Source organism: Leopardus geoffroyi, chromosome C1, assembly GCF_018350155.1.
Source record: "Leopardus geoffroyi isolate Oge1 chromosome C1, O.geoffroyi_Oge1_pat1.0, whole genome shotgun sequence".
Classification (NCBI taxonomy): domain Eukaryota; kingdom Metazoa; phylum Chordata; class Mammalia; order Carnivora; family Felidae; genus Leopardus; species Leopardus geoffroyi.
Window position 1 is genome coordinate 57915365 of NC_059328.1, and position 25255 is coordinate 57940619.

A 25255-nucleotide genomic window follows, 5' to 3' on the forward strand; every position below is an offset into this window, starting at 1 on the left:
GCGAGTAATTTTTCTGCGAGTGTTTCGCAAGATGAGCAAACATGTCTAATAAATCTTAACTTGGCAGACAAGCAATGTTTTATGAGTAGTTCAGTAATAGCTGAACATCACATGATCACAAGTGAGCCAATGGTTCTTGAAATTTCTCTGATATACAAGTGTTTTGGATTACAAGCATGTTTCCAGAACGAATTATGCTCACAAACCAAGGTTTTACTGTATTCCCAATTGCATTTCTTTTTTTTTTTTTTTTTTTTTTTTTTTTTTTGTAATCTGAAGAGTCCTCTGAGATACATTAAATGGGCCAAACTTAGTCTCATGACCTCCAAAGTGAAATTCACCAGAGAATGGCTCCATTAGAAAACCTAACTTTTAGTGCCATTTGGCTTATTATGGCTATAGTTTATAATATGTAGAGGGGATTTGCAGGCAATAAAACCAGAAAGGAAAGCTGGTGTCAAATTACAGTTAACCCTTGAATAAGGTTCAGGTTAGAGTACCATCACCCCAGGCAATTGAAAATCTGCATATAGCTTTTGATTCCCCAAAAACTTTACTATAGCCTACTGTTGACTGGAAGCCTTACTGATAGCCAACAGTTAGTTAACACATATTTTGTATATTTATTGTATATTGTATTCCTACAATAAAGTAAGCTAGAGAAAAGAAAATATTGTTAAGAAAATCATAAGAAAGAAAAATACAGGTGCACCTGGGTGGCTTAGTTGGTGAAGCATCTGACTCTTGGCTTCAAGTCAGGTCATGATCTCATGGTTTGTGAGTTCAAGCCCCACACTGGGTTCTGTGCTGACAGTGTGGAGCCTGCTTGGAATTCTCTGTCTCCCTCTCTGCCCCCCCCCAACTCACTCTCTCTGTCTCTCTCTCTCAAAAATAAATTAATTAATTAAAAAAAATTTTAAACAGAAAGAAAAATACATTGCTGTGAAAATGCTGTGTTGTATTTATCAAAACAGAAAGTCCACATATAAGTGCACCAGCATAGTTCAAATCTATGTTGTTCAAAGGCCAACTATATAAGGTTCCTTGAATGCAGTGTGGAGAAACTTAGACCTATTCCTAAAAGAATTTGATTTCTGAACCTAGATATGACATCACCAAATTATTTTAGGGGTTATTCTGGTAGCGATGATAAATATGGATTGGAAGGAGCTGAAATTGGAGACAGGCAGACTGGTGAAAGGCTGTTAGAAAGGCCGGGGTTACCATAGTCCAGAAAGTAAGAAGAGCTAATCTAAAATAGTAACAAGTGCCTAATTAAAAGTAAGTACACTAGGAAGTGAGAGGAGCTAAGAGACTGTTAATCTCCTAAACCCTAATTCTAGTATAACCTGATATGAAGAAGCTATGTCTGGGTCAGGCAGAGGAGATTGAAAGAGAACATTCAAGACATATAATGGAGGTGGCATAAACAAGTGCTCATAACTGACTAATTTGGACAGTAATGGAGGAAAAAATGTTTTGAATGACTTCCAAGTTTCCATTTTAGGCTATAGGGAGTATAGTGGTAACATTCACCAAAATAAGAAAGAGATAAGTAAGAGGTAAGTTCTTTCTATCATTGCTTTATTGGGACACTCTATCCTTCCTCTCCTTATAAGGACTTGAAGCCAAGAGTCAGATGCTTCACCAACTAAGCCACCCAGGTGCACCTGTATTTTTCTTTCTTATGATTTTCTTAATAATATTTTCTTTTCTCTAGCTTACTTTATTGTAGGAATACAATATACAATAAATATCTTCTTATTTTGGCTCTGATGTTTACTCCAAGAATGAGGTGCTGTTCACGGTGGGAAGGTCCAATATGATTTCACCCTCAGAACATAGCCTACTGTAGCCTGACAGGCGAATACTTCTCTAGACCAGTCTCCTCCATGAATAAATTGCTCTTGAAAAAGAACTTTCTGTCTCTTCTTTAGGCATTAACGTTAAGGAAACAAGCAATTCCTCTGATTCCGTCCATGTTGCAAAGAATTTCATTTAGAATATACTTTGCTATTTCAGAACGTGTCTAATTTTTTTAAACACCTAGGTTTATACATCATCTTCTTTGCTTGGAATTTCCTTCTGCCTTCTTGGAATCTGCCTTCTCCATCTGGTGAACTCTTCATTTCTTAAACCCCAATTCCAGTATTACCTGACATGAAGCCATCTCTAGGTCAGACCCTAAATTACAAGTTCTTATAGCATTCTGATATCTAGGTAGCATGAGTCCCAGGCTTAATACATTAATTACATAATCATTTAACTTCCGAATTTCCTAACAGAATGGAAACTCCATCAAGGCCGTGATTGTGTCTGTTTTGTTAATCCCTGAATCACTGTCACACACATAATAAAAAACTAACAGTATTCATTATTATTGTTAGTAATAACACAACTAATTGTAACTAATAGTGTAACTAATAATGTAGCTAGTAATAACACAGCTAATGTAAATAATTGTAAGCTCTTATGATCATTCCATTGGGTTGTGAGGTACCTGAGGCAACAATCATATCATAGTATGATATTAGGCTAACATAGGCTTCCTTAGGCTAACATCTGATATGTTTTCAATAGATGTTTGTTACATTAAGGAAAGAATTATTTGGTTAATGAATTTAAAATCTTAATTTACACAGAATTCATAAAAGGAAGTATCAGTAGAATACAAAGGTAAAGATTTTAGATAATAACTTACTACTTGGTCCACAATGATAACAATGATATGAAGACTTAGGCCTTTCTTCCTATTTGGACACTTTGCTAAGTGTTTTGCCACATTGACAAAAAGTTAGTCTTTCCTTAATAAAATTCAGATTCAGAGATATAATTTTTCTTGAGAGTATGTCAGGAAGCACTGGTTGAACTCATGACTATTTTAAAGCAAGATTTACTTTATATAAGTATAATTAACCATAAGAAGTAATGTAATTAGACTTCAGTGTCTTTTAAAGTTCCTAGATTGAAATGATTTTTCATTATGAGGCACATTTCACAGTGGTCTCATTTAGGGTAGATTTCTTACCCATTGTTATTTCTATTGTATACTCCATTATTTCTGATAGGTATCCTATTATATTGTATTTCACAACTTCTAAGTGCTGATTGTTATAATCATATTTTAGCATGATAATCTTTATGTCAAGTTATATCCGTGGGGGAAAAAAATTAGTCCTGGTTAAGGCCAACCAGAAATTCATCCTAGGTGAAATTTGTTCTCAAATTGCTATTTGAAATGAATGTATGCAGCTGAAAGCATATACAAAGTATCATTCCAATTATTAAATAAAATCCAGTTTTATTTTCATGTATTGATAGACACTATCAAAAAATATACCAGTTCGGGGCGCCTAGGTGTCTCAATCGGTTAAGCGTCAGACTTCAGCTCAGGTCATGATCTCAGGGTTCATGGGTTCAAGCCCCGCATTGGGCTCTGTGCTGACAGCTCAGAGCCTGCAGCCTGCTTCAGATTCTGTGTCTCCCTCTCTCTGTTCCTCCCCACCCCTCTCTCTCTCTCTCTCTCTCTCTCTCAAAAATAAAGATTAAAAAAATTTTTTTAAATATATGCCAGTGGTGTAGGTTTTAGCATTCAAATGGTAAGGGAAGACTCTCTAGGGATAACTTTAAAACAAAATATCTAGTTGAGTCTGACACAAAGATTATTTTAAGAAGAAATTGAACCTAGAGAAAATGATTTGTAGAGTAATTCTCTTTGAAGATATAATAAAAATAAACAGGAAGAGGAATACAGACTTGAAAAATATGAACATCTTTACCTGACTCCTGAAACTATAAAGTAATGATAAGTAAAAGAAACAGAATACATATAGAATCACAGTCATGGCTTCTGACAAGCAGAAATTATAAACATCAGGCATCACACCAGAATAATTTATGAAAATGGAATTCTCAAAATGGAAAACTAGAATATTGAAGTCAAATGCAGGAAGAAAAATATCAACTATCCTAAACCTTAAATGATTTGTAGAAATGTTTTTTTTAACCTTATGATAAACACATAAAACTGTGCAAATATTTTCCTGTTTATTTTGTTTCTTTTAAAATTATTTAAAATGCACTTTATCTCTCATGATCCCCAAACACTAGAATTGTAGAATGAGTGTAGTAGGAATAATGTTTTTGGCTATAAGAAACAGAATTCTGAGTAAAAGTGACTCTGAATAGGAAGTACATTTGTTGCTCATAACAAAGTCTCAAGGTAAGCAGTTCCAAAGTTGGTTTCAGTAACTTAATGATTTTATCAAAGGCCTGGGTTTTTTTCCACTTTTCTATACTGCTATCCCCAGAATGTTGGCTTTTATCCTTAGACTTGTTACCTCATGGTTACACAACATCTGCTGCCACTCTAGACATCACATTCTTATCCAATCACAAGAGAAAGAGGAATAAAGGGGCCAGGGTTGGGGGGGGGGGGTGGATTCCCGTGCCCCCACCTCTCTCTTTTAAGTTAAGGAGGAAATTTTTTTTCAAAATCTCCCTCAGCAATCAATCCAGAATTTCTCCTCCTCCTCTTCCTGTTTTAGTGGACAAAATAGAGTCATGAGTTTATGTCCTAACTTCAAAGGAGGTGTGCCTAGGGGTTATCTGGCTTTTCAGTCCCTGATGCAAAGCGGATACTGCTGCAAGGAAGAAGAGGGAGGAAAATGGCAGTTGTCTGGGAACAGTTGCCAGCCTTGGCTGATTATTTTCAAAGGCTTTTATCTTCTTTTTTGTTTTTTTTCTCTCTCTCTCTTTTAATGTTTATTTATTTTTGAGAGAGAACACAAGCAGGGGAGGGGCAGATAGAGAAGGAGACACAGAATCTGAAGCAGGCTCCAGGCTCTGAGCTGTCAGCACAAAGTCCTATGCAAGGCTGGAACTCACGAACCTTGAGATCATGACCTGAGCTGATGTTGGACACTCAACCAACTGAGCCACCCAGGCATCACAAAGGCTTTTTTCTTCTGAAGTTCAAATCTTCTGGCACCTTAGGAACAGGATTGCATCGATCCATATTATACATCAATTAGGGTATCAATAATCTAAGGCCAAATCTATGTAAAAGTACATGAATTAGTATTTAGAAAGCCCAGTGTAACCAGTGATAAAGTTTTCTATGAAGTATAGCCAGGAAACGATGAGCCTGAATCAAGTTCATGTGTGTGTGTCTGTGTGTCTGTGTGTGTATCTCTGTGTGTGCACGAGTGCATGTATGTGTTAAAAGAATCTCTTGGTAAAGGAACTTGTCATTAGTGTTCCCTGCTCAGTTATCTATAGGAGTTTTGAAACAGCTTAAACCTGCCTATTTTTTCAGTAGCATTCAAAATATCTCCATAACCTCATAACGTAGGTTGCAATATGTGGTAATGAAAATGAGCATCTTCGTAGCTGATTCTGTTCTTAATAACATTTTGATCAGACTGCTGCCGTGCAAGCCAGAAGTGTCAGTTCAAGCAGGTAGCCATACACAGAGACAATTGTCATAGTTCCTGATTATATGGCACCTTTCCCCTATGAAGAGCTCAAAAAGCCTTACAAGTATAATTACATCTTTGCTGCATTGTCATGAGTTAGGAATGCACAATAATTTTGGCCAGTGGGAAAATTCATGTAAAGAGTGAATGAATGATTAGTTCTTGTTATAAACCCAAGTAGACTGTAGAAAATGGAATGAAATGCAGGCTTCTTCTCTAAGGAGACCGTTCATTAAAAGGAACAGTGTGGGGCTGCCTAGGTGGCTCAGTTGGTTAAGTGTCCGGCTCTTGGTTTCGGCTCAGGTCATGATCTCATAGCTTTGTGGGTTTGAACCCCGCATCAGGCTCTGCACTGGCAGTATAGAGGCTGCCTGGGATTCTCTCTCCCCTCTTTCTCTACCCCCTCACCCTCTGCTTATGTTCTGTCTCTCTCAAAATAAATAAATTAAAACTTAAAAAAAAAAAAAGGGAGCAGTACAGAATTTGTCCTGTAGCCAGTTGCTGTCCTTATGGTTCCGTTTTTCACTTTACTTCATTGGACAAGTATACCTTACTGTATGAACTAGAAGTATTCTTTTAGATGATTTGTTTTTAATTTCTTTTAATATTTGTTTATTTTTGAGAGACAAAGGGAGACAGAGTGCGAGCAGGAGAGGGGCACAGAGAGAGGGAGACACAGAATCCGAAGCAGGCTCCAGGCTCTGAGCTGTCAGCACAGAGCCTGACACGGAGCTTGAACTCACAAACAGTGAGATCATGACCTGATCCGAAGTTGGACACTTAACCAACTGAGCCACTCAGGCGTCCCTGTGAACTAGGAGTATTCTTGAGAGACTACTTGAGAGTTTATTTCTTCATACAGAATGTTTCTTTCATGTTCTGCCCTGAAGTAGAGATAAATGATTACAAGAAAGAGAATTTTTCCTGTAAGACATCATAAAATTAACATAAACCTTTAAATGTTGAATGTTTAAAAGGAAAATATATTTCCAAAGGAAATACTCTAAATATGTGAAAACTTGATGTAAATTATATATTTTAAATGTTTATTCTAATAACTTAAATACTGCAGGGAAGAATATCTTAATTGAGAAACATTAATAAACTTGTCTAAAAAATTGTCTTCCCAATATTCTTTGACAAAGTAATAGATGTTTAGTTTGGCTACATATCCATCTAGAAGATTCCAGGAAGCCAGTTTAGCATTTTGTTGTTCTTGTTCTTAGGGGAAGTTGAATTGAAAAGATGAAGAATAAAAAATTGTAGCTGTGACATGGGTTTAAAATATAGTAATAATCAAGGGAGAATTTTTATTAAAATATTTGATCAAAGAAGTTATGCTATATCTGCCATCAGACACTATATTTTAATTTTTCCTGGTTTGTAAAGATAATAAGTTTATCTCTCTTCAAAATAAGTTGTGCCAGTAGTTCCATTTTTAAAGAATGTCGAGTCTTGGGCCTTCTAGTGTTTACTGCTTACACTGTAAAGAACGATTTTTTTTTCAAAAATTTATAATATGAGCGTCATTTGAAAAATTATTAACAAGAGAAGAACATGATAATGTGGCAAACTTGACAAGTCTAAATTATAAAATACTTATGTTCATTAAACATAAGACACAAATTAAGAAGAGTGGAAAGGTAATATTTTCTTTCCCTAAGTCTCAATAAGAGAGAAATATCGGACATTAACAACTGAGAGTTTTCCTTTCCTTGTGCCATGAATAGCCACTAATTAGAGAGTGTTTGAGCACATTTGAAAGACAAGTTAAAAGCTGGAATGCATAAACCAAGGCCAAAAATTGGCAGAATCCTGTGAGAGTCAGCAATCCTGTTACTACACTGGGAATTTATGAGGAAACATGAATTCTGCCAACTTTATGTGGCCTCAGGGATAATTGTACATTTAAATAAAGTCCCTGCATCTGATAAAAAGAAAACCATACATTGTATGCAGATGCACCAAGATATTGCATCATTTTCTGTCATTGCTCCCATTGGAATCTTATTCCAGATTTGCAACTGAAAATTCTATAAAGTAATAGCATGCTAGTAAGGACTCAAATTTCATAAACACAATCAAAATGACAGTATTAAAAACAAATGTCCCTGGAATTCAATAGCTTGTACCCTAAAAAATGAGAATTTCAAATAGTTAATTAATATAAATAGCTATCTAGTGGAAATTCCCTAATAATGTTCTCGGTTCTTAATTTATCTATCATATCTATATTCAAGGTTTTGAAAACTTAAGTATTTTTAGGGACCAGACTTAAATCACAAACCCATAAAGCCATCTAGATGTGAAATTTTAAGGAGTGATGTAGACTAGGAGTTGGGAAACTATAGCTTATGATCCAAATCTGGCATCCCTGGGTTTTTTTGTAAATAAAGCTTTCCTGAAACAAAGCCATGTCCATGTGTTAACATATCATTTGTGGCTACTCTTGCACTACAATAGCAGAATTGAGTCGTTGAGTCAGAGATCCCATGAGCCACAGAGTCTGAAACACTTCCAACCTGGCCCTTTGCAGATAAAGTTTGCTGGCCCCTGGCATAGACTATGGTAAGCTATAGAGCACATGCTTTTCATAAAAGCATTCACATTTAAGCAATGATCAATCCAAACATTTCAGGCCAGAGGTAGATGGCTGGCCCGTGCTGGGAAAAGAATGAGTCTACCATTCTTAACCTTGTTATTAACTTTCTGTGTGACCTTGAATAAGCCACCAATTCTTCTCTAGTAAGAAGTGAGCATTTCCTTTTACTGAGGTTGTGGTGCCTAAGGTCAAATGGCAAAAAATAGCATGGTCTTTCAGGAAAATGTGAAAGGTCAGAGAACTACATTCAAAACAGTCATAAACGCAAGGAGAATCTAAAGTCAGTATTGAGAGCTGAGATGCAGAGCCTAAAAGGTCAGAAATTCAAGCAGACAAATGAGGGTGATCTGATCGAAGTTAAACATTCAAATGAAGTATTTAAATATGCCTAGGCCTATGTTTTCATGGACAAGAACTCGGTTTCCTCATCTCCAAAATTTTTCCAGAGTGTGCTCCTAGTCTGAGAAATGTCCTATAGGAAAGAAAAAGTAAATGTCCCTTGGTCACAAAGACAAGAAAAAAGTCTAATTTAGTTTCATCTGTTAGAGAATCAAAATGAACATTTATATATTTTACTTGAGAAATACTGCCAATAAGAAGTAAACTTTACCTATTTGCAGATGACATGATATTATATGTAGAAAACTCTAAAGACTCCAAAAAACTACTAGAATTGATGAATGATTTCAGGAAGGTCACAGGATACAAAATATACAGAAATCTTTGCATTTCTATGCACCAATAATGAAGTAGCAGAAAGAGAAATTAATAAAACAATCCCATTTACCAAACCCATTGCACCAAAATAATAAAATACTTAGAAATAAACAATCAAGGAGGTGAAAGATCTGTACTCTGAAAACTGTAAAATATTAATGAAATAAATTAAAGATGACAGAGACAAATAGAAAGATATTCCATGCTCATGGATTGGAAGAACCAATATTGTTAAAATGTCCATAGTACCCAAAGTAATCGATAGATTTAAAGCAATCCCTATCAAAATACCATAGCATTTTTCATAGAACTGGAACAAATGATCTTAAAATTTGTGAGGAACCACAAAAGACCTTGAATAGCCAGAGCAATCTTAAAAAAGAAGAACAAAACTGGAGATACCGGTGAAATAAATCAGTCAGAGAAAGAAAAATACTGTATGATTTCACTCATATGTGGAATTCAAGAAACAAAACACAGAAAAAAAAAGAGGCAAATAAAAAAATAGACTTTTAATATAGAGAACAAACTGATTGTTACCAAAGGAAAGGTGTGTGTGTGGGGGGGGGGGAGGAGTTTGGGGGGGGGTGATGGTTGAAATAGGTGAAGGAGATTAAGAGTACACTTATCCTGGGACGCCCAGGTGCCTTAGTTGGTTAAGCATCTGACTTTGGCCTAGGTCATGACCTCAAGGTGTGTGAGTTCAAGCCCTGCACTGGGCCTGCTGCTGTTAGCACAGAGCCTGCTTCAGATCCTCTGTCCCCTTCTCTCTCTGCCCCACCCCTGCTGGTTCTCTCACTTTCTCTTTCCCTCTCTCTCTGTCTCTCAAAATAAATAAATAAATAAACTGAAAAAAAAAGTGCACTTATCCTGTTAAGCACTGAGTAATGTATAGAATTGTTGATATTGTACAACTGAAACTAATATAAAACTGTACATTAATTATACTGGAATTATTAAAAAAAAAACTTGGAGGTATCACAGTCCCAGATTTCAAGATATACTGCCTTTAACATTTTTAGCGAGCTTTGCCAAAATGCACTGGCCATCTGAAATCTTTTTTAAATTATGCCATACCTATAAATCCTTAAGAATACTTTAGGAAACTCTGACCTAGAAAATCTCTGAAGTTATTTCCAACTCTGAAAACCTTCCCTATTTTAATAGCTAACTCTTACAGAGCGTTTACCATTTATCAGGCACTATTTATGTGCTTTACCTAAATTAACTATTTTAATCACACAACTCTATGAAGTACAGATTATTATTATCATCCCACTTACAAATAAGAACATTGAGGTGCAAATATGTGCTTTAATTTGTTCAAAATCAAACAGCTGGGGTGTGTGGGTGGCTCAGTCAGTTAACTGTCTGACTCTTGATTTCGGCTCCGGTAATGATCTCACGGTTCATGAATTCAAGCCCCACATTGGGCTCTGCACTGACTTGGCAGAGCCTGCTTGGGATGCTCTCGCTCCCTCTCTCTCTGTCTCTTTCTCTCTCTCTCTCTCTCTCTCAATAAATAAATAAAGGTTTTTTAAAAATTAAAAAAAAAAACAAACAGCTAGTGAGTGGTAGAATAGGGATTCAGACTCAGGTAGTCTGAATGTTGTGGCCAAAGCACAGGAAAAGGTGAGATACAATTAATTAAAAAAAAAAAGATAGTGTCTCAATCTCACTGGGAACAAAAAGTAGACATAGCATGTAAGAGGAATAAGGCTCTGGAGGGGAGATTTGGGGTCCATGCCCTCAACTACTCCACATTCATAGTTTTGTTGTTATGTTTCAGATATTCAAAAGAGTCAAAAACCTAACTTAAATATGTCACAGAATATTTCTTTTAATATTTGAATTTTTTAAAAGCCTATTATTGGAAATATCATTAAGTCAACTTAACACAAGATTTAGATATCCAGAGACTAGTGAACCTCAGACTTACCTGCTTTTATCATCATACATAGTTCATAATAAATGAGCTAATGTATATTCATTACAGTATTCATTAAAACAGCCCTATCAGGATATCTCCTTGGCAACTGCTAATTAATTGTAGCTGCTTCCTTGGCAACTGTTAATTAATTGTAGATACCTGATAAAAATTGAGTGGTTTGTCTTTGTAAATATTCTAGATGCAAACTTCTCACTGATAAAGAATCATTCATTCATGCACAGGTGAATGTCTTCATTAAACAACACTGACTGAAAACCTATTTACACTGTGAACAGGACTAACAACTTACTTGCTCTCATGGGGTGTTAGTTTAGCATGGGAAAAATAATTAGTAAGCAAAGGAAAATGATTTTAATTTTCAGTATTAAACATTTGATTAAATAAAATATTTAATTAAATAATACATATTTCCAGTGTTAAGAATTAAGAATAAAATGAAACACAAGAACATATAAGGTGAAGGTGCAAAAGAAGTTTTATTTTGAGTAATGGAGATGGACTATATGAGGAGAAAATGTTATCAGCAGAGTTGAGGAAAAGCAGCCAGCTATTGGAAGATATAAGGGAAGAATATTACAGTCAAGAGAAACAACAATGATAAAAGTGAAAATCATAGAAATACTATACACTTCTACAATTTTTACGTATATAATATGACCATAGTTGGTAAACATTATTTAATACAACCAATTACTATGGAACTTGCATCATCTAATTACTAGACAAACTTACAAATGAATCTAAATAATCAGCAAGATACTTGGTTCAGGCAGATGAAGATCAAATTGTCAGCATTACTGGTAGAAAATGTGGCCCAAATTTGTGACCAGGTCCTAATATTTGCTCCCTGACCTATGGTGGTGATCATGTCTTCAAGGCCAGCCATTTGTAAGGGGAAATCACACCAGTTGGATTTCCCTGTGGGGATGGAGAGATAGGCCCCAAACCCACATATGCTTACCATACATAAGGAGCATGGTCAAATGAGTGAAACCCTCAAGCAGGTTGGCGTGAACTGCATAAGGACGGCCCACATGGGAACCCACTGGTGGAGTAAGGACATAAACAAATGGACATAAGATGCTCACCCTCCTACTAATCAGTAAAGAGAGGAGATAAAGGTCTGAAGTATTCCTCTATCAAGGTATATCTCACCTAAAGATAATTTCCACTCCCCACCCCCACTTTGCATCCCCAACCAGGGGATAATTGACAATGTGTGGAGATATTTTGGTTATGAAGACTGCAGAGAGTGCTTCTGTTATGCGGCTAACCATCCCACAGTGTACAAGATAGCTGTATCCCAGCTATATGGTAGGACAATAGGGTTTCCTGCAACAAACTACAATGGGAATTTTTAGTTTCTTCACTTGGGACCAAAATCTTTCACATCCTTCACAGACACATGTTAAAATTTTGGACTTAAGCTACAATCTCAGAAGAACCTCAGCTTTAGATGTACTCTTTCTGTATTTTCATTGCTTCTTTTCATATATGTAAATATTGCAAGGTTCTCCAAAACCCAACTGAAATGTCACCTCTTCTTAAAGTTTTCCCTAATTACTAAACGGTTAGATGTTCCTTCTTCTGAATTCCAATGGCAATGTATACATATGTTTACCTTAGCACTTATCACCCTGGGAAGTAATTACTCTTTTAAAGGTCATTCCCATTTAGAAAATAAGTCTTTCCGAGTAAAGACTGTGTAAGATGTGCTAAACATTCAACAATGCCACAGTAGGCTCCTATCAAAGAATTTATTTGTCCAAAATGTCATTAGTGCCAAGTTGAGAAACCCTGAATCCCAGAAATCTTTGTAACTCCACAGGAATCTTGGTAACTCCAATTCCCACATGGTGCCTGCCATAAAAAGTGCAAACTAAGTGAATGAATGAGTACTCACGAAGAACACTACGAACACAAAATACCATGGATTCTATTTTATTTTTCTCATAAAGTCTTACTTGTTTCTATCCTGATGAAATTTAAAACCTATTACATACATTCAGCTAAAAGGAACATTTTTTGGACAATTGACAGAACGATTATAGTTTAACTAGCACCTGAACAAGAAAAGCAGTGGGCTGTGTTATGAACCGTCTAAAATCTTGTGGGTAAAGGCAGTTAATTTTAAAGGTGTAAAAATGTAAGAAATAATATTAAATGACATCTTCAAAAAACATAAATAAGAATGTAATAATTTTAAAGTTATAAAATGTAAGAAATCATATTAGAAAGACAACTTGAAAACAGAAGAATGTAATGACAGAAGGAAACTTTGGTGACAGTAATTAAACTTTAATGGAAAGGAGGATCATAAAAATAAAATGGATAAAATTAAGACAAAATAAATGCTATTTTTAAAGTATCAGAACTTAAATAAGCTTCAGGAAACATTCAGAAAACCTCATGGGAAAGCCTTTTTTTTATTGTTCCAGAACAAGCAAAAGAAAAAATATTGCCCATTCAGAAGAATGGCAAAGGAATGGTAGGAGACTATGTTATATATTTAAAATATGATTTCTAGGTATGAATTTATGAACCAGGGGTTTCAGAAGCAGTAGCCCAAGACTGGGATGGGGAGAGAAAAATGCTTAGAGATGACATAGAGGCTAGCTATCCCCTCACAAAAGCAATCAAACTTAAACTACACTGAATACACATAAGAGATAATAGTTTGTACATTTTCTTGGTCAGCCCACATCTACAGAATAGTGTTCATTTCTGAGTATCACCTGGCCCTCAAAGATAAGAAATGTTTTGGGTTCTGCGGTCCATATGATCTCTGTCACACCTACTCAATTCCACTGTTGGGGTGAAAAATAGCCATAGATAATATGTTAACAAATGGGCATGGCTGTGCTCCAATAAAGCTTTACTTACAAAAGCAGAGTTGCCAGATATGGACCTGGCCCTGCTTTGGAAGAGAAACATTGATAATCAGAGTATTTAGGGGCCTGGAAATCCTAACATACAAGGATTGATTTAAAATGTCACTAATATTCAGGGGCACCTGGGTGGCTCATCAGTTAAGTGTCTGACTCTTGATTTCAGCTCAGGTCATGATTTCATGGTTCTTGAGCTAGAGCCCCACTTTGGGCTTTGTGCTGACAGTGCAGAGCCTGCTTGGGAATCTCTCTCTCCCTCATTCTCTGCCCCTCCAAGCATGTGTTCGTTCTCTCTCTCTCTCTCTCTCTCTCTCTCTCTCAAAATAAATAAATTAATTTTTAAAACTTAAAAAAAAAGAAGTCAGTAATATTTAGCCTAGAAAAAAGATACATCCTAGAATTAATAAAACTTGCCTTAGGACACTCGGGTATAAAGACCTCCCCATTTCTTCATTTAATAAAATTAATTTTGTCTTGGTTCTCCACCACTAAGGCTGGGAAAAATACTTATTCTCAGGGTTATGTGATGATTTCCTTGGGGATCAGTGAGAACTATAGAGTTCACAGCATCCAGAAAATTGTGCAAAGGCCTTTGGTCTTAGGCTCATGGTGGTTTTCACTAGAATATTTGTTGCCCAAGGCTACACCATGCTGAAGTCAAATACATGTGGCTCTGCTACTCATGTGATTACTTTTCATTCATTTGCCACATCTGGCCACTTGGCCCTTCACCTTGGCTCTCAAGGCTTTGGTGCTCATCATTTAATTATTGGGCTTTTGGTGGAGCAACAAGATTTGCAAGAATTCACCATTCCTCAATATTCCCAGGCTCAGAAGAAAATCTAACTCTTTTTTCATGGGATACAGCCATTACCACCCCCTTTCCTAGAAACACCTATTCAGTGGTATACATTTGGCAAGAGGGGAGGAAGATGTTCTTCTTACAATGCTGGCCACAGTTTCACAACTTTCTTTGGACTGATGGAGGTCCTGCACAGACCCATCTGGACATCTTGAAACATATTTTAAGATCTAAGTGGAAAAAGGAAGCATATGCTTGTGAGAGACTGACAATTCAAGAAAGCAAGTGGGGGGTGTCTGGGTGGCTTAGTCGGTTAAGCATCTGACTTCAGCTGAGGTGATGATCTCACAGTTCGTGAGTTCGAGCCCCGTATCGGGGTCTGTGCTGACAGCTCAGAGCCTGGAGCCTGCTTCGAGTTCTGTGTTTCCCTCTCTCTGTTCCCTTCCACATTCTCTGTCTCTCTCTCTCAAAAAATAAATAAACATTAAAAAAATAAAAAAGAAAGCAAATGGTATGTGAGTTAAAAAAGGGGGATAATTTTCAGGTGGAATAGACAAAAAACATCATTTATTTATTTTTCAAATTTTTATTTCCAGTCAAGACCTTTTACCTGAGCTCCAGCCTCTCTCCCTCTCTCTCTCTCTCTCTCCCCTCCTTCCTCTCTCTCACACACACATACATACATACACGTAATACTTTTCTCTAATTCCATTCTAATATTCCCACACTGGTATTCAATGCAGAAACTATTTTAAATTCCTTCCTCTCCTTTACCTCCCACACCCAATCAGTCATCATCATCACCAAGTCATTTCTTCACCAGAGCATCTCTCATTGCCCACTCTATCGTCCATACTGCCTTTGTCTTATTTCTGACCACGTTACATCCTACCTGCATTTCAGAGCAGTCTTATTAGGTCTCTTTACTAGCATATCCTCTCCCCACTTCTCTCACTGTTCCAAGCTGCCAAAGTGAGCTTTCTAAAATACAAATCCGATCTAAATCCTAAAGGCTTCCATCTCCTTCAGGCTAAAACTCAAACTCCCTGATTTGATATGGATGAGCTTATAATACGGCCCTTGCTTACGTATTATTTCTTATTTCGTACCAATTTTCTCATTTCTTATTATTTCTTATTATGTTTATGAACCTGCCATTCCTTGAAATGGGCCGTGATCTCTTTCAACCCACCCCTTTGACATTTCTTCCAAAAAAGACCATATCCTCTGACTCTATAGTCTGATCAATGCTCCAGAATGAAATGTCAGTCAGGCCTTTTACTCCCAACACTGAGAGAGTACTTCTCCCTGTGCTCTTTAGAAACTTACACATATATTTTCTATGACATTTACTTCACTGGTAAACATTGTCCACTGTCTTAGCTATACATCTCAAGATTATGAACTACTTAGCAATATGAACATAGCTTTCATATTGATAACCCTAAAACTTGAGAGATAATAGGAAATCAATATATTTATGTTATTGAATAAGTAATATTTAGACGTGTATGGGTATGACATATTGAATGGGGGGGAAAGAGCGTTAGCAAAGGCTTAAAACATAAAACTGATCTTCCCAGAGTGACCACTAATCTTCACGTTATTAAATCAAGTGATCAGTTGTCAGACCTATCAGCAGTTTTTGCCACAATTTGTCATTTCCATCATCTTGAAACACTTTCTTTACTTGACTCGCACGTCTTTATACTCTTTTTTTTTCCTATTGTCCCTTGTCACTTCTCAGGCTTTTTTGTTGGCTCTTCCTCGTGTCATCTTAGACTTATTCTCTTCTCATCTCCACTCAGTCCCTTAATGATCTCATGTTCTCAAGATCTGATGCTGTCTCTTTGCTAACCATGCTTAAATTATCTCTCTTTCCTGGACTTCTCTAAACTCTAGGCTTGTGTATATAACTGCCTGTTTTACATCTCTAGTTGGCTTTACAATAGAAATTTCAAATTTGACATCTTTTTTTTTTCCTTCAACTTTATTGTGGTATAATAGACAAATAAAATGTAAGACATTCAGAGTATATAGTGATTATTTGATGTGCATTATGAAGGGAGTCCTCCCTATCCGGTTAATTAACACATCCGTCACCTCAAATATTTACCTTTTTTGCAGGGGTGGGTGGGTGAGTTGGTGGGGTTAAGAACATGTAAAACCAAATCTCTGAACTACCTGAAACCCTGTTCTACCCTGTCTTCCTTACCCACCAATTATAACTTCACCCTTGTAGTTGCTCAGACCGAAACACACTTGTAGTTACATTTGACTCTACTTTCTCTTACTCCTCATAGATATTTCAGCAACAAGACATTTGACTCTAATCTTAAATATGTTCAGCAGCCAACCACTTCTCACCGCCTTCACTACCACCACCCTGATCCAAAACTGCCATTTCTTCTCATTTGGTTTGTTCCATTAGCCTCCTACTTGATCTCCTGGCTTCTACTTTTGTCCTTCTCAGTCTGTTTACAAGCCTGCCATCACAAATAGCCTTTTAAAATAAGTCACTTCAGTCACACTCTGGATCAAAACCTTTTACTGACTCTCCATCTTACACAGAATCAAAGCCTACATCTTACATTGGGCTATAAGCCCTCAGATTATCTAACTTCTCATTATTATCTCTTTACATCCTTTCTCCCTCACTCTGCTTCAGATACATGGTCTCTTAGGATGTCTTCAAGCAAGCAACATGTCCCTGCTTTAGGGTCCATCCACTAGCATGCTCCTTCATTTCCTTTAAGCGTGGTTCAAATTTCATTTTCTGGTAAGACCTTATCTGGATCTCCCTATTAAAAGTTGTAATCCCCCTATGTCTATTCTTCGTACTACCTCCTCTGCTGAAGTTTTCTACATAGCACTTATAACCTTCTAATATATTATTATATTTTACTTAATCATTTAACTTATTGTAATTCTCCCCCCACTACAATGTAAAGTGCCTGTGGACAAGACTTTTTGTCCCTTTTATTCACTATTGTACTCCAGACCCAAGAAGATTGCCTGGTGCATCATCTTTCAATAACAGCTGCTGAATGAAAACGGGTACATGCATTTTTACATTTCTGAGTTCCTGACAGTGTCTGGATTACAGTAGTATTTTAATGTTCAAAAAATGCAATGAGATCATTACTGTAGCCATTTTAAAGATAAAGGAACTAAAATTTCTGAGATTTGAGCCAATGAAGCATCTAGAATTTCTGTATAGTCATGATTTAAGTATAGCATTCTGGTTAGTGGGAAGATAAAAACTTGGAACTCAGAAAAATGTGATCTTTTCTTACACCGTATACTGTACTTGAGAATGGCTTAAGAAATGCTGACTGCATGTGTCATGGGCTAGGATACTTCTGACCTTTGGCACCTACTCTACCCAAGGTTTTACCATTGCCGTTTCATAGGGTGGTGCCAGAATCCCAGACAATATCTTCAGGAGACAATGAATACAACAGTCTGTAACAGAAATTCACTTAGCAAAGTCGATAATGAATACTGATGATGAAATTGTGGCCATTTTGTGGGGCATTAGAATGCTTTGCTCAGAATTGTGTTTATTCATTGGTTCCTAAACCTGTGGTGATTCTTAAAAATATATTTGTTGTGGACATGCTAGTCTAGACATTAAACAAGCTTCCCAGATTTATGTTAAACAGCCAGCTCTGTATTCCCAACAATAATGGGCATTTGGAAATATGATAAGCAGGTGACAGTTTGCATACATTGTTTTATATTTACAGTTTGCTTCTCTCTATAAAATACCCCAATTTCTGTGCACTATAAAACCAGGTAAATCTGACAGAGGGTGGGTAGAATGTCTTTTGGAGCAATGTGTCACGGACTGTCTCACAATAGTATTTTTCTCCATCTGTTATAGGTCAATGCACAAACTGGCCCAGTTGGAAAGACTTGACCTAGGCAATAATGAATTCAGTGAGCTGGTAAGCGAATGCATTTTCTAAACTTGATAAATGCACCCCAGGAGATTATTTATTTTGCTCTGTCTCTGTAACTGCAGGTATTAAATTATCCAACTGCACATTTGCATTTGCTAAATATAACAACAAAATGGAATCCGGGAAATAAAGTGATTGTTTGACTGTATAGAAAACCACAGACTACCGGATAATATTAGATGCGCTAAAAAGAGAGAGAGGAATAGGTAAACAGATGCAAATTGACAATTTCGAGCACCAGTTATGTAGCAGGCACCAAGTTCAGCGTGTCACTTATGTTATCTCACTTAACCCTTATTTGTTATGTTGCCATGTTAACTTTATGGAAATGAGCTCAAAGTGGTCACCAGCTTGCACAGCTTTTATGTAATTGAACAAGAATTAAAGCAAGACTTGATTAACTCAAAGCTCATACCTTGAAGACTTCTTCCTTTAGGGATGGGATGCTTAGTGGAGAGGAGTGGTTAAAATCCTTCTACTTCTAATTGTACTGAGAGTGTCTTTCTAATGAATACATATTCCAATCTCACTGCCACCAAAACTGAAAGAAATTCTGACTTCTCCTTTCAGGACTTAAGTTTTCTTTAAAATTTGCCTGAAGACCAGAATCTCAAATGCAAATTAGAAAGCAAATACTCCTTTATAAGCAGACTCTTTTTAATTCAGAAGTCTCCACTTGAACATCTTCAAGTTTCAAAAATGCAATTCATCTGAAATGTATTTTAACTATTTTTAAATTAAAACATGTAATTAAGTAATCAACTATTCTCTCCCAGCTGTGTTGCAAGCAATGTGACCTTGTGCGAATCACTTCACCTCTCTAAGCCTCTTTTTCATTTTCTATAAAATGGAAATTAAAATGGCTCCTCCCTTGCAGGGCTTATGTGAAAATTAAATGAGATAATGCATGGGAAAAAGGGATTCTCAGTAAATGCCAGTTTACAGGGTGTGATTTGCACTGCATCTTGAATGTGCAAAGAAATTAGCTTGTTTAGCTTTGACCATAACTAATCTGGCCATTATCCCAGCCTCTATCAGCTGTTCACTGAGGGTAAAAGCTGACTTTCATTCTTCTGCAATTAAAAGTTTCATCTGATTTAAGAAGTTACAAGATTCCTGTGGGCTGTGGTCATCTTCCTCACATAAAAATTCTTTCTGTCGTGTGTCCTCTCACCTTCCCCAGCTTCTCTTCATAACATGGATCGTGGGTATGTGCAAAGGCTACATGTCTTTCTGACCTGAGGGAAAGGGACTTTCTGGTCTCAGGCTGTTTTTCAGAAGTGTCCTGCCAGACATGCTGGCCTCAGGGCTGATGTCTGCAGCTGACCCTGCCCCTTGTGTTAAAGCTAGCGTTCTGAAGCCATAGTCAATTTTCTAGGCTCAGGCAATACTCCTTTTGAGCACTGGCCATTTCTCCCTTGTTTGCATTGCTACCACTCAGCTCTCATTGGCTGTAGATATATTAGTCTCTGCCCTGTCTTCCCTCCAGTATTAGGCTTGGCCGTCCATCCCCGATTTCTTTTGTGAAGATACCTCACCAGCTTTAATACTAGTATTAAGAGCGTACAGGCTCTGAGAGTCCACTTGATGTGCAAACTGAGAGAGCCTCTGTAAAAAGTAAACTTCAGAGCCTCCTTCTGCCTGCTACATTGCACCACCAAGTTTGCTTTGTTTGGGATACACTCAACTTTGTGATAGGACAGCTTGCAAAGTGACCTCAACACAAATATTAGAGCAAAATGACCCAGTACATAATCTAATGTACCCCAGGCTTTTCTAAAGTAGATACTTACTAATAATGTAGGAAGAGAGATTGGTAAGGGTGGTGAATAGCAGTGACAAAACTATTTTATACTGGGAGTTTAAAAATCAGTTGTTAAGAAGTTACAATCTGCCCATGCTTCCATGAAGAGATGTAGCATGGCCTACTAGTTGAAAGAATATGAACCATGGATTCAGACAACCAAGGTTTCACTCTCATTTCCATCACTGGCTAGTTGGGTACCTTTGAGTCTGTATAGCTCACTCTCTATCCTTGGTGTCCTCTTCAATAAAATAAGGGCATCAAAGGCATCCATTTCACAGGCTTTTGGGAAAAGTTCTATGCAGGAGAATCTATAATAAGCATTCAATATATGTTTCTATGAATTTTGATTCTGTCAAGTGTATCATTTTGCAAGCCTTTCACATGGATAGTTTAGGAATCAGTGTGTTACTATAAATATTTGGACCAACAAACATGAATAAAATGTGTTTACTTTTTTGAAAGTAGACATAGTAAAAGTACACTTAGAAACATATTGTAACTTATGCTTCATGGTATCTAAGAAATTATCACTTGAGCAGAAACATTTTTTTATTTTGAACTCCCAATCTTCCGTGTTAGTCACAAAACAAATCTCTCTAAAAAAATTTCTTTTGCATTTGTTTTAAGACCCTTTATTTATTGATAATACTCAGTTACTTGGCAGAGGGAGGAAGAGATGGGAGTGTAATTATGGAACTTCACATCTCTTATGTCATTAACTTTTAATCAAATGTCTGACTTTTATTAGTCATATGTGTGGGACTAGCTGTTATTTCTCTGAATGTAACAACTTTTAATGAGCAAATAAGAGAATTTGCTTTGATAAGAGGCCTCTAGGTACAATGTCATGTGCAGGCAAGGTGATAAATTCCATTCTGTAGCTAGGTATTTTCACGTAGGAGATTACTGTTAGAGAATTCATTTTTGTGGCATGGTAAAGAGACAGATATGGAGAGAAGATGATAATAAGTAAAACAACAACAACAACAACAAAAAAAAAACTTACAATGTGAAAGTCTAATAAAAAGAACAGAAGCTTGCTTGTTTGAGACTCAATGTAAATATGCTAATGAGGTTTGAAGTAGAAATATCTACTTCAAAAACCCTAAACAGAAGGAATTATTTTATGTTTCTAACAGCAGTGGCCACCAGGAAATACTGGGCAAAGTTCCAGGAACATAATAGATTCTCAGAGGTTTTGTTGTTGTTGTCTCTTTCATGGCTTATTTTTGTCAGTATAAAATTAATATATTTCCATTAAATTTTTTAATATTTATTCATTTTGAGAGAGAGAATGCACACAGTGGGAGAAGCAGAGAGAGAGAGGAGAGAGAGAATTCCAAGCAGGCTTGGCTCTGTCAGCACAAACCCCAACTTGGGACTCCATCCCATTAACCATGAGATCACGACCTGAACCAAAAGCAAGAGTCAGACATTTAACTGACTTAGCCACCCAAGCACCCCTCCATTTTTTAAAATTCATAAAGTTAAGAGGATTGTAAGAATGATAGCAAAAGTCATCCATAATCTCAACCCCTTATAAAACCATGATTAGTGGTTTTGGTATATTCTCCCCCCACCACCGTTATTTTCTTTTTTAATGAGGTCAGATGAGTATTATTGGGGCCAGGTCAGAAATGAGACACTATTAGGTTGGTGTGTTGGATACCATCAATTCTTAAAGCTCCTCTATATACTCTGGGTCAAACAGCCTTCTAACTTCCACAGAGCAATCAGGAACTTCCCATAGTCATAGAATAGTCAGGGACACTAAAACAGGTTCATTAACTGCAATGGGGCCCAGAAGCCATATTTCAGGTGTATATAGATCTATCTGATGAAATAAGAGTCCTGTTCATCCTGAACTAGTAGTGGAAATAACAGAGCCCCCAAAGTCAAATCACCATAAGTGAGAAGAATACTGGAAAAGGAAGCAGATTGAACAGCAGAACCTGGAGCAGAACCTGGATCAGTGGATCCAGAATCAGGGTGAGTCTATGGCTGACCATCCCCCAATCTAGCCCCAGCTTCTAGCTCCCAGTCTCCTACTCCCTGAGCTTTCCCCTTCCTGTATTGAAGGAAGGCCCTGGTAATAAGTAAGAGCCCCCAACAACTCTGCCATGGGAACTTGCATCAAGAGTCAGCTCTAAGAAACAAAGTAAGAATGCTTCTTTGCAAACCAGAAAGAGAAAAGAGGTGAGCCCAGAGGAGATAGACAGTAAACTGTTAAGTGGTCTGTACGTGGTTCAGAGTACAGCAACGTAATGGAGGCAGACTGTGGCACAGGCAACAACCTTCCTACTGCAGCATGAGTGACAGTGCGCAGCAGAAAAGGAAAACATGGATTACAGAGGTCATTGGAAGAGCATCTCCTGTTATGTGGGAGGTTCCTTTGTCTCCACTCACCTTCCTGCAACAAAAGGAACTCCTACAAGCAGTAACAGGGGAGGAGGATCCCAGGAAAGGCCTGATTTCTTGATCTCTTGCTCTTCAAGTGGAGGGAGGTCAGAGAAGTGAGATTTGAAATTTCACTGTAACCGTGACATAATAATACTGCTTATGTGTGCTTTTATAGAGATGTTTCTGTTTACCAAATTGGAATTACAGTTTGCATTCTATTTTATATTACTGTATGATTATCAAATTCAAATAAATTCTTTACAGACATTATAAGTTAGAAGTTTTCTCTGCAACTAAATTAGGAAGGCTGTCAAATAATAGCCAAAATATAAGTAGTGAATTGAAATTTAAACTTAAGAGAAAATAATAAAGTCAGGGAGGCTTGAAATTTTACAATATCATATTTGATGCATATAAAACAATATATGTAATATATGTTTAAGTTACAAAACATAATATAATGCATCCCTGTGTACCCACCACCATATTTTTATGAAATAGAATATCACCAGTCCTGTATAGCTACCTATTTGCTCTTACCTAATTCTGCCTCATTCCCAGAAATAACTACAATCCTGAATTTTAACATTCTCTAAATGTATATATATGTCTAAACGTTATATTATTTCACTTTGCTTGTTCTCAGACTTTCCAAAATATGACTATATTACAACTTATATACTTATTTCTTCATAGTCATTTCTGTCCAGTTTTTATTACATTGCTGCTATGAATATTCCTATAACTGCATGTGTGCAAGAATTTTTCTAAAGCATATATTTAGAAGCAGAATTTCCTAGTCATTAATTGTGCACATATTCAACTTGAAAAATAATGCTTTTCTTTTTTTGTTTCAAAATAGTTGTACTCATTTACCTGCACTGTATAAGACCCCCCATTTCCACCTCTTCACCTACACTTGATATCATCAGGCTTTTTTTGCCTCTATAATGGCTGACAGGGTCATCTCATTACTATCTGAATCTGAATATCCCTCAGCTTTCACGAGATTGGTGCTTTTTTTCCATATGTTGGTGGCTGATAGTGTTTCCTTTTCTGTGAGATGCCTGTTCATGTATTTCTGCCCATTTTTCTATTGGATGCCTTTTTCTTGTAGACTTACAGGGAACTTTTATATATTCTAGATACTAACCTTTTGTTGGTTATATGTAGCACAGATACCTTCTCCCAATCTCTGCAGTTTTCTTTTTACTTGCTTCTTGGTGTCTTTTGATGGCCTGAAGTTCTTAATTGTAATGTAATCAAATGCATACTTTTTTTATGCCTAGCATATTTTGTGTCTTGCTTAAGGAGTCTTTGCCTTCCCTGAGGTGCCTGTGTGGCTCAGTCGGTTGAGCATCTGACTCTTTTGATTTGACTGAGGTCATGATCCCAGGGTCATGGGATTGAGCCACATTGGGCTCTGCACTGAGTGTGGAGTTTTCTTAAGATTCTTTCTCTCCTCCTCACTCCTCATGCATTCTTATTCAGTGTCTCTCTAAAGTGTGTCTTCTTTTTCTAGAAGTAGAAGAAGGGGAAGAAGAACAACTTGCCTCCCCAAAGTCAAACCCATCTTTTATTCTAAAAGTTTGAAAATTTCATTACTTATAGTCAGGTGTATTTCCATCTAGGCTTAATTATTTTACATTGCACATGTTATTCTTTTTCTGAACAGATAGTTTTCCAAACAACATTTATTAAGCAGTCCTTCCTTCTCCTCTGAATGAGTGCAACTTCTTAACAAAATATGGTATCCATATATTCATAGGTTACCTTCTTCATTGGTTAGTTTATTTTCTGGGTACCAAAACCACACAGTCTTAATTAGCACAAATAATAAGTTTTTAATATCTGATAGGATAAGTCTCTACAACTTAGGCATCTGGACATTTAGTTTGTATATAAATTTTAGAATTCGTCTATCAAGTTGCTTAAAATGGAAAAATATCATTGGAATTTGTTTAGAAATGCATTGAATCTATAAATTAATTTTCATTGGTTTATGATGAATTTATATTTTTCTGTTATTGACTCTCTTTATGTGTGACATATCTCCATTTGTCCATTTTAATATCTTTCAGTGAAATTTTATGATTTTCTTCAAAAAAGATTTTTCACATTTTAGTGGATTTTAATTGGATTATTTGTTTTTTGTATGTTCATTTGTATCAATTCTTCCTATACTTTGAATACTAACCCTTTATCAGATATGTCCTTTGCAAATATCTTCTTCCGTTTAATAGGTTACCTTTTAATTTTGTTTATGTAGAGGATTTCTAATGTAAAACTACCTTTGCATTCCTGAAATAAATCCAACATAATCCTAATATGTTGATGATCCTGACCTTCTATATAAACTGTATTTAATTTAATCCTTTCTGGGATTTTTAAAAATCAATGCTTATGCATTTGATTTGTATACATTATTCTTGTGTACTTTCTCTATCTGTGGGTTTGTGTTTCTCATCAATTTTGGAAAATTATCAGACCTTATCTCCTCAGATATTTCCTTTTGTCTATGTGTTCCATATATCCTTCTGGACTTTGGACTAAATATGATATGAATATGATATCATAAGTGATTTTCAAATGCTATTTTAATAATTATTTTGTAAGGTCTTCTTTGAAAAAGCAATCAGATAAGGG

General features: G+C 36.4%; 1 protein-coding gene across 12 annotated transcripts in view; it reads left to right on the top strand.

Moving 5' to 3' along the window:
- The window catches only part of LRRC7 (leucine rich repeat containing 7), a 552029-nt gene that overhangs the window by 328101 nt on the left and 198673 nt on the right, over nt 1-25255 (top strand). For all 12 annotated transcript variants that reach the window (XR_006712370.1, XR_006712369.1, XR_006712368.1 and 9 more), the window contains one exon: nt 18324-18387. Coding sequence is in view for 9 of the 12 variants with exons in the window: in XM_045477806.1 (XP_045333762.1) it covers nt 18324-18387 (64 nt within the window). In the remaining 3 variants the exon portion in view is untranslated. The remainder of the gene's footprint in view (nt 1-18323; nt 18388-25255) is intronic.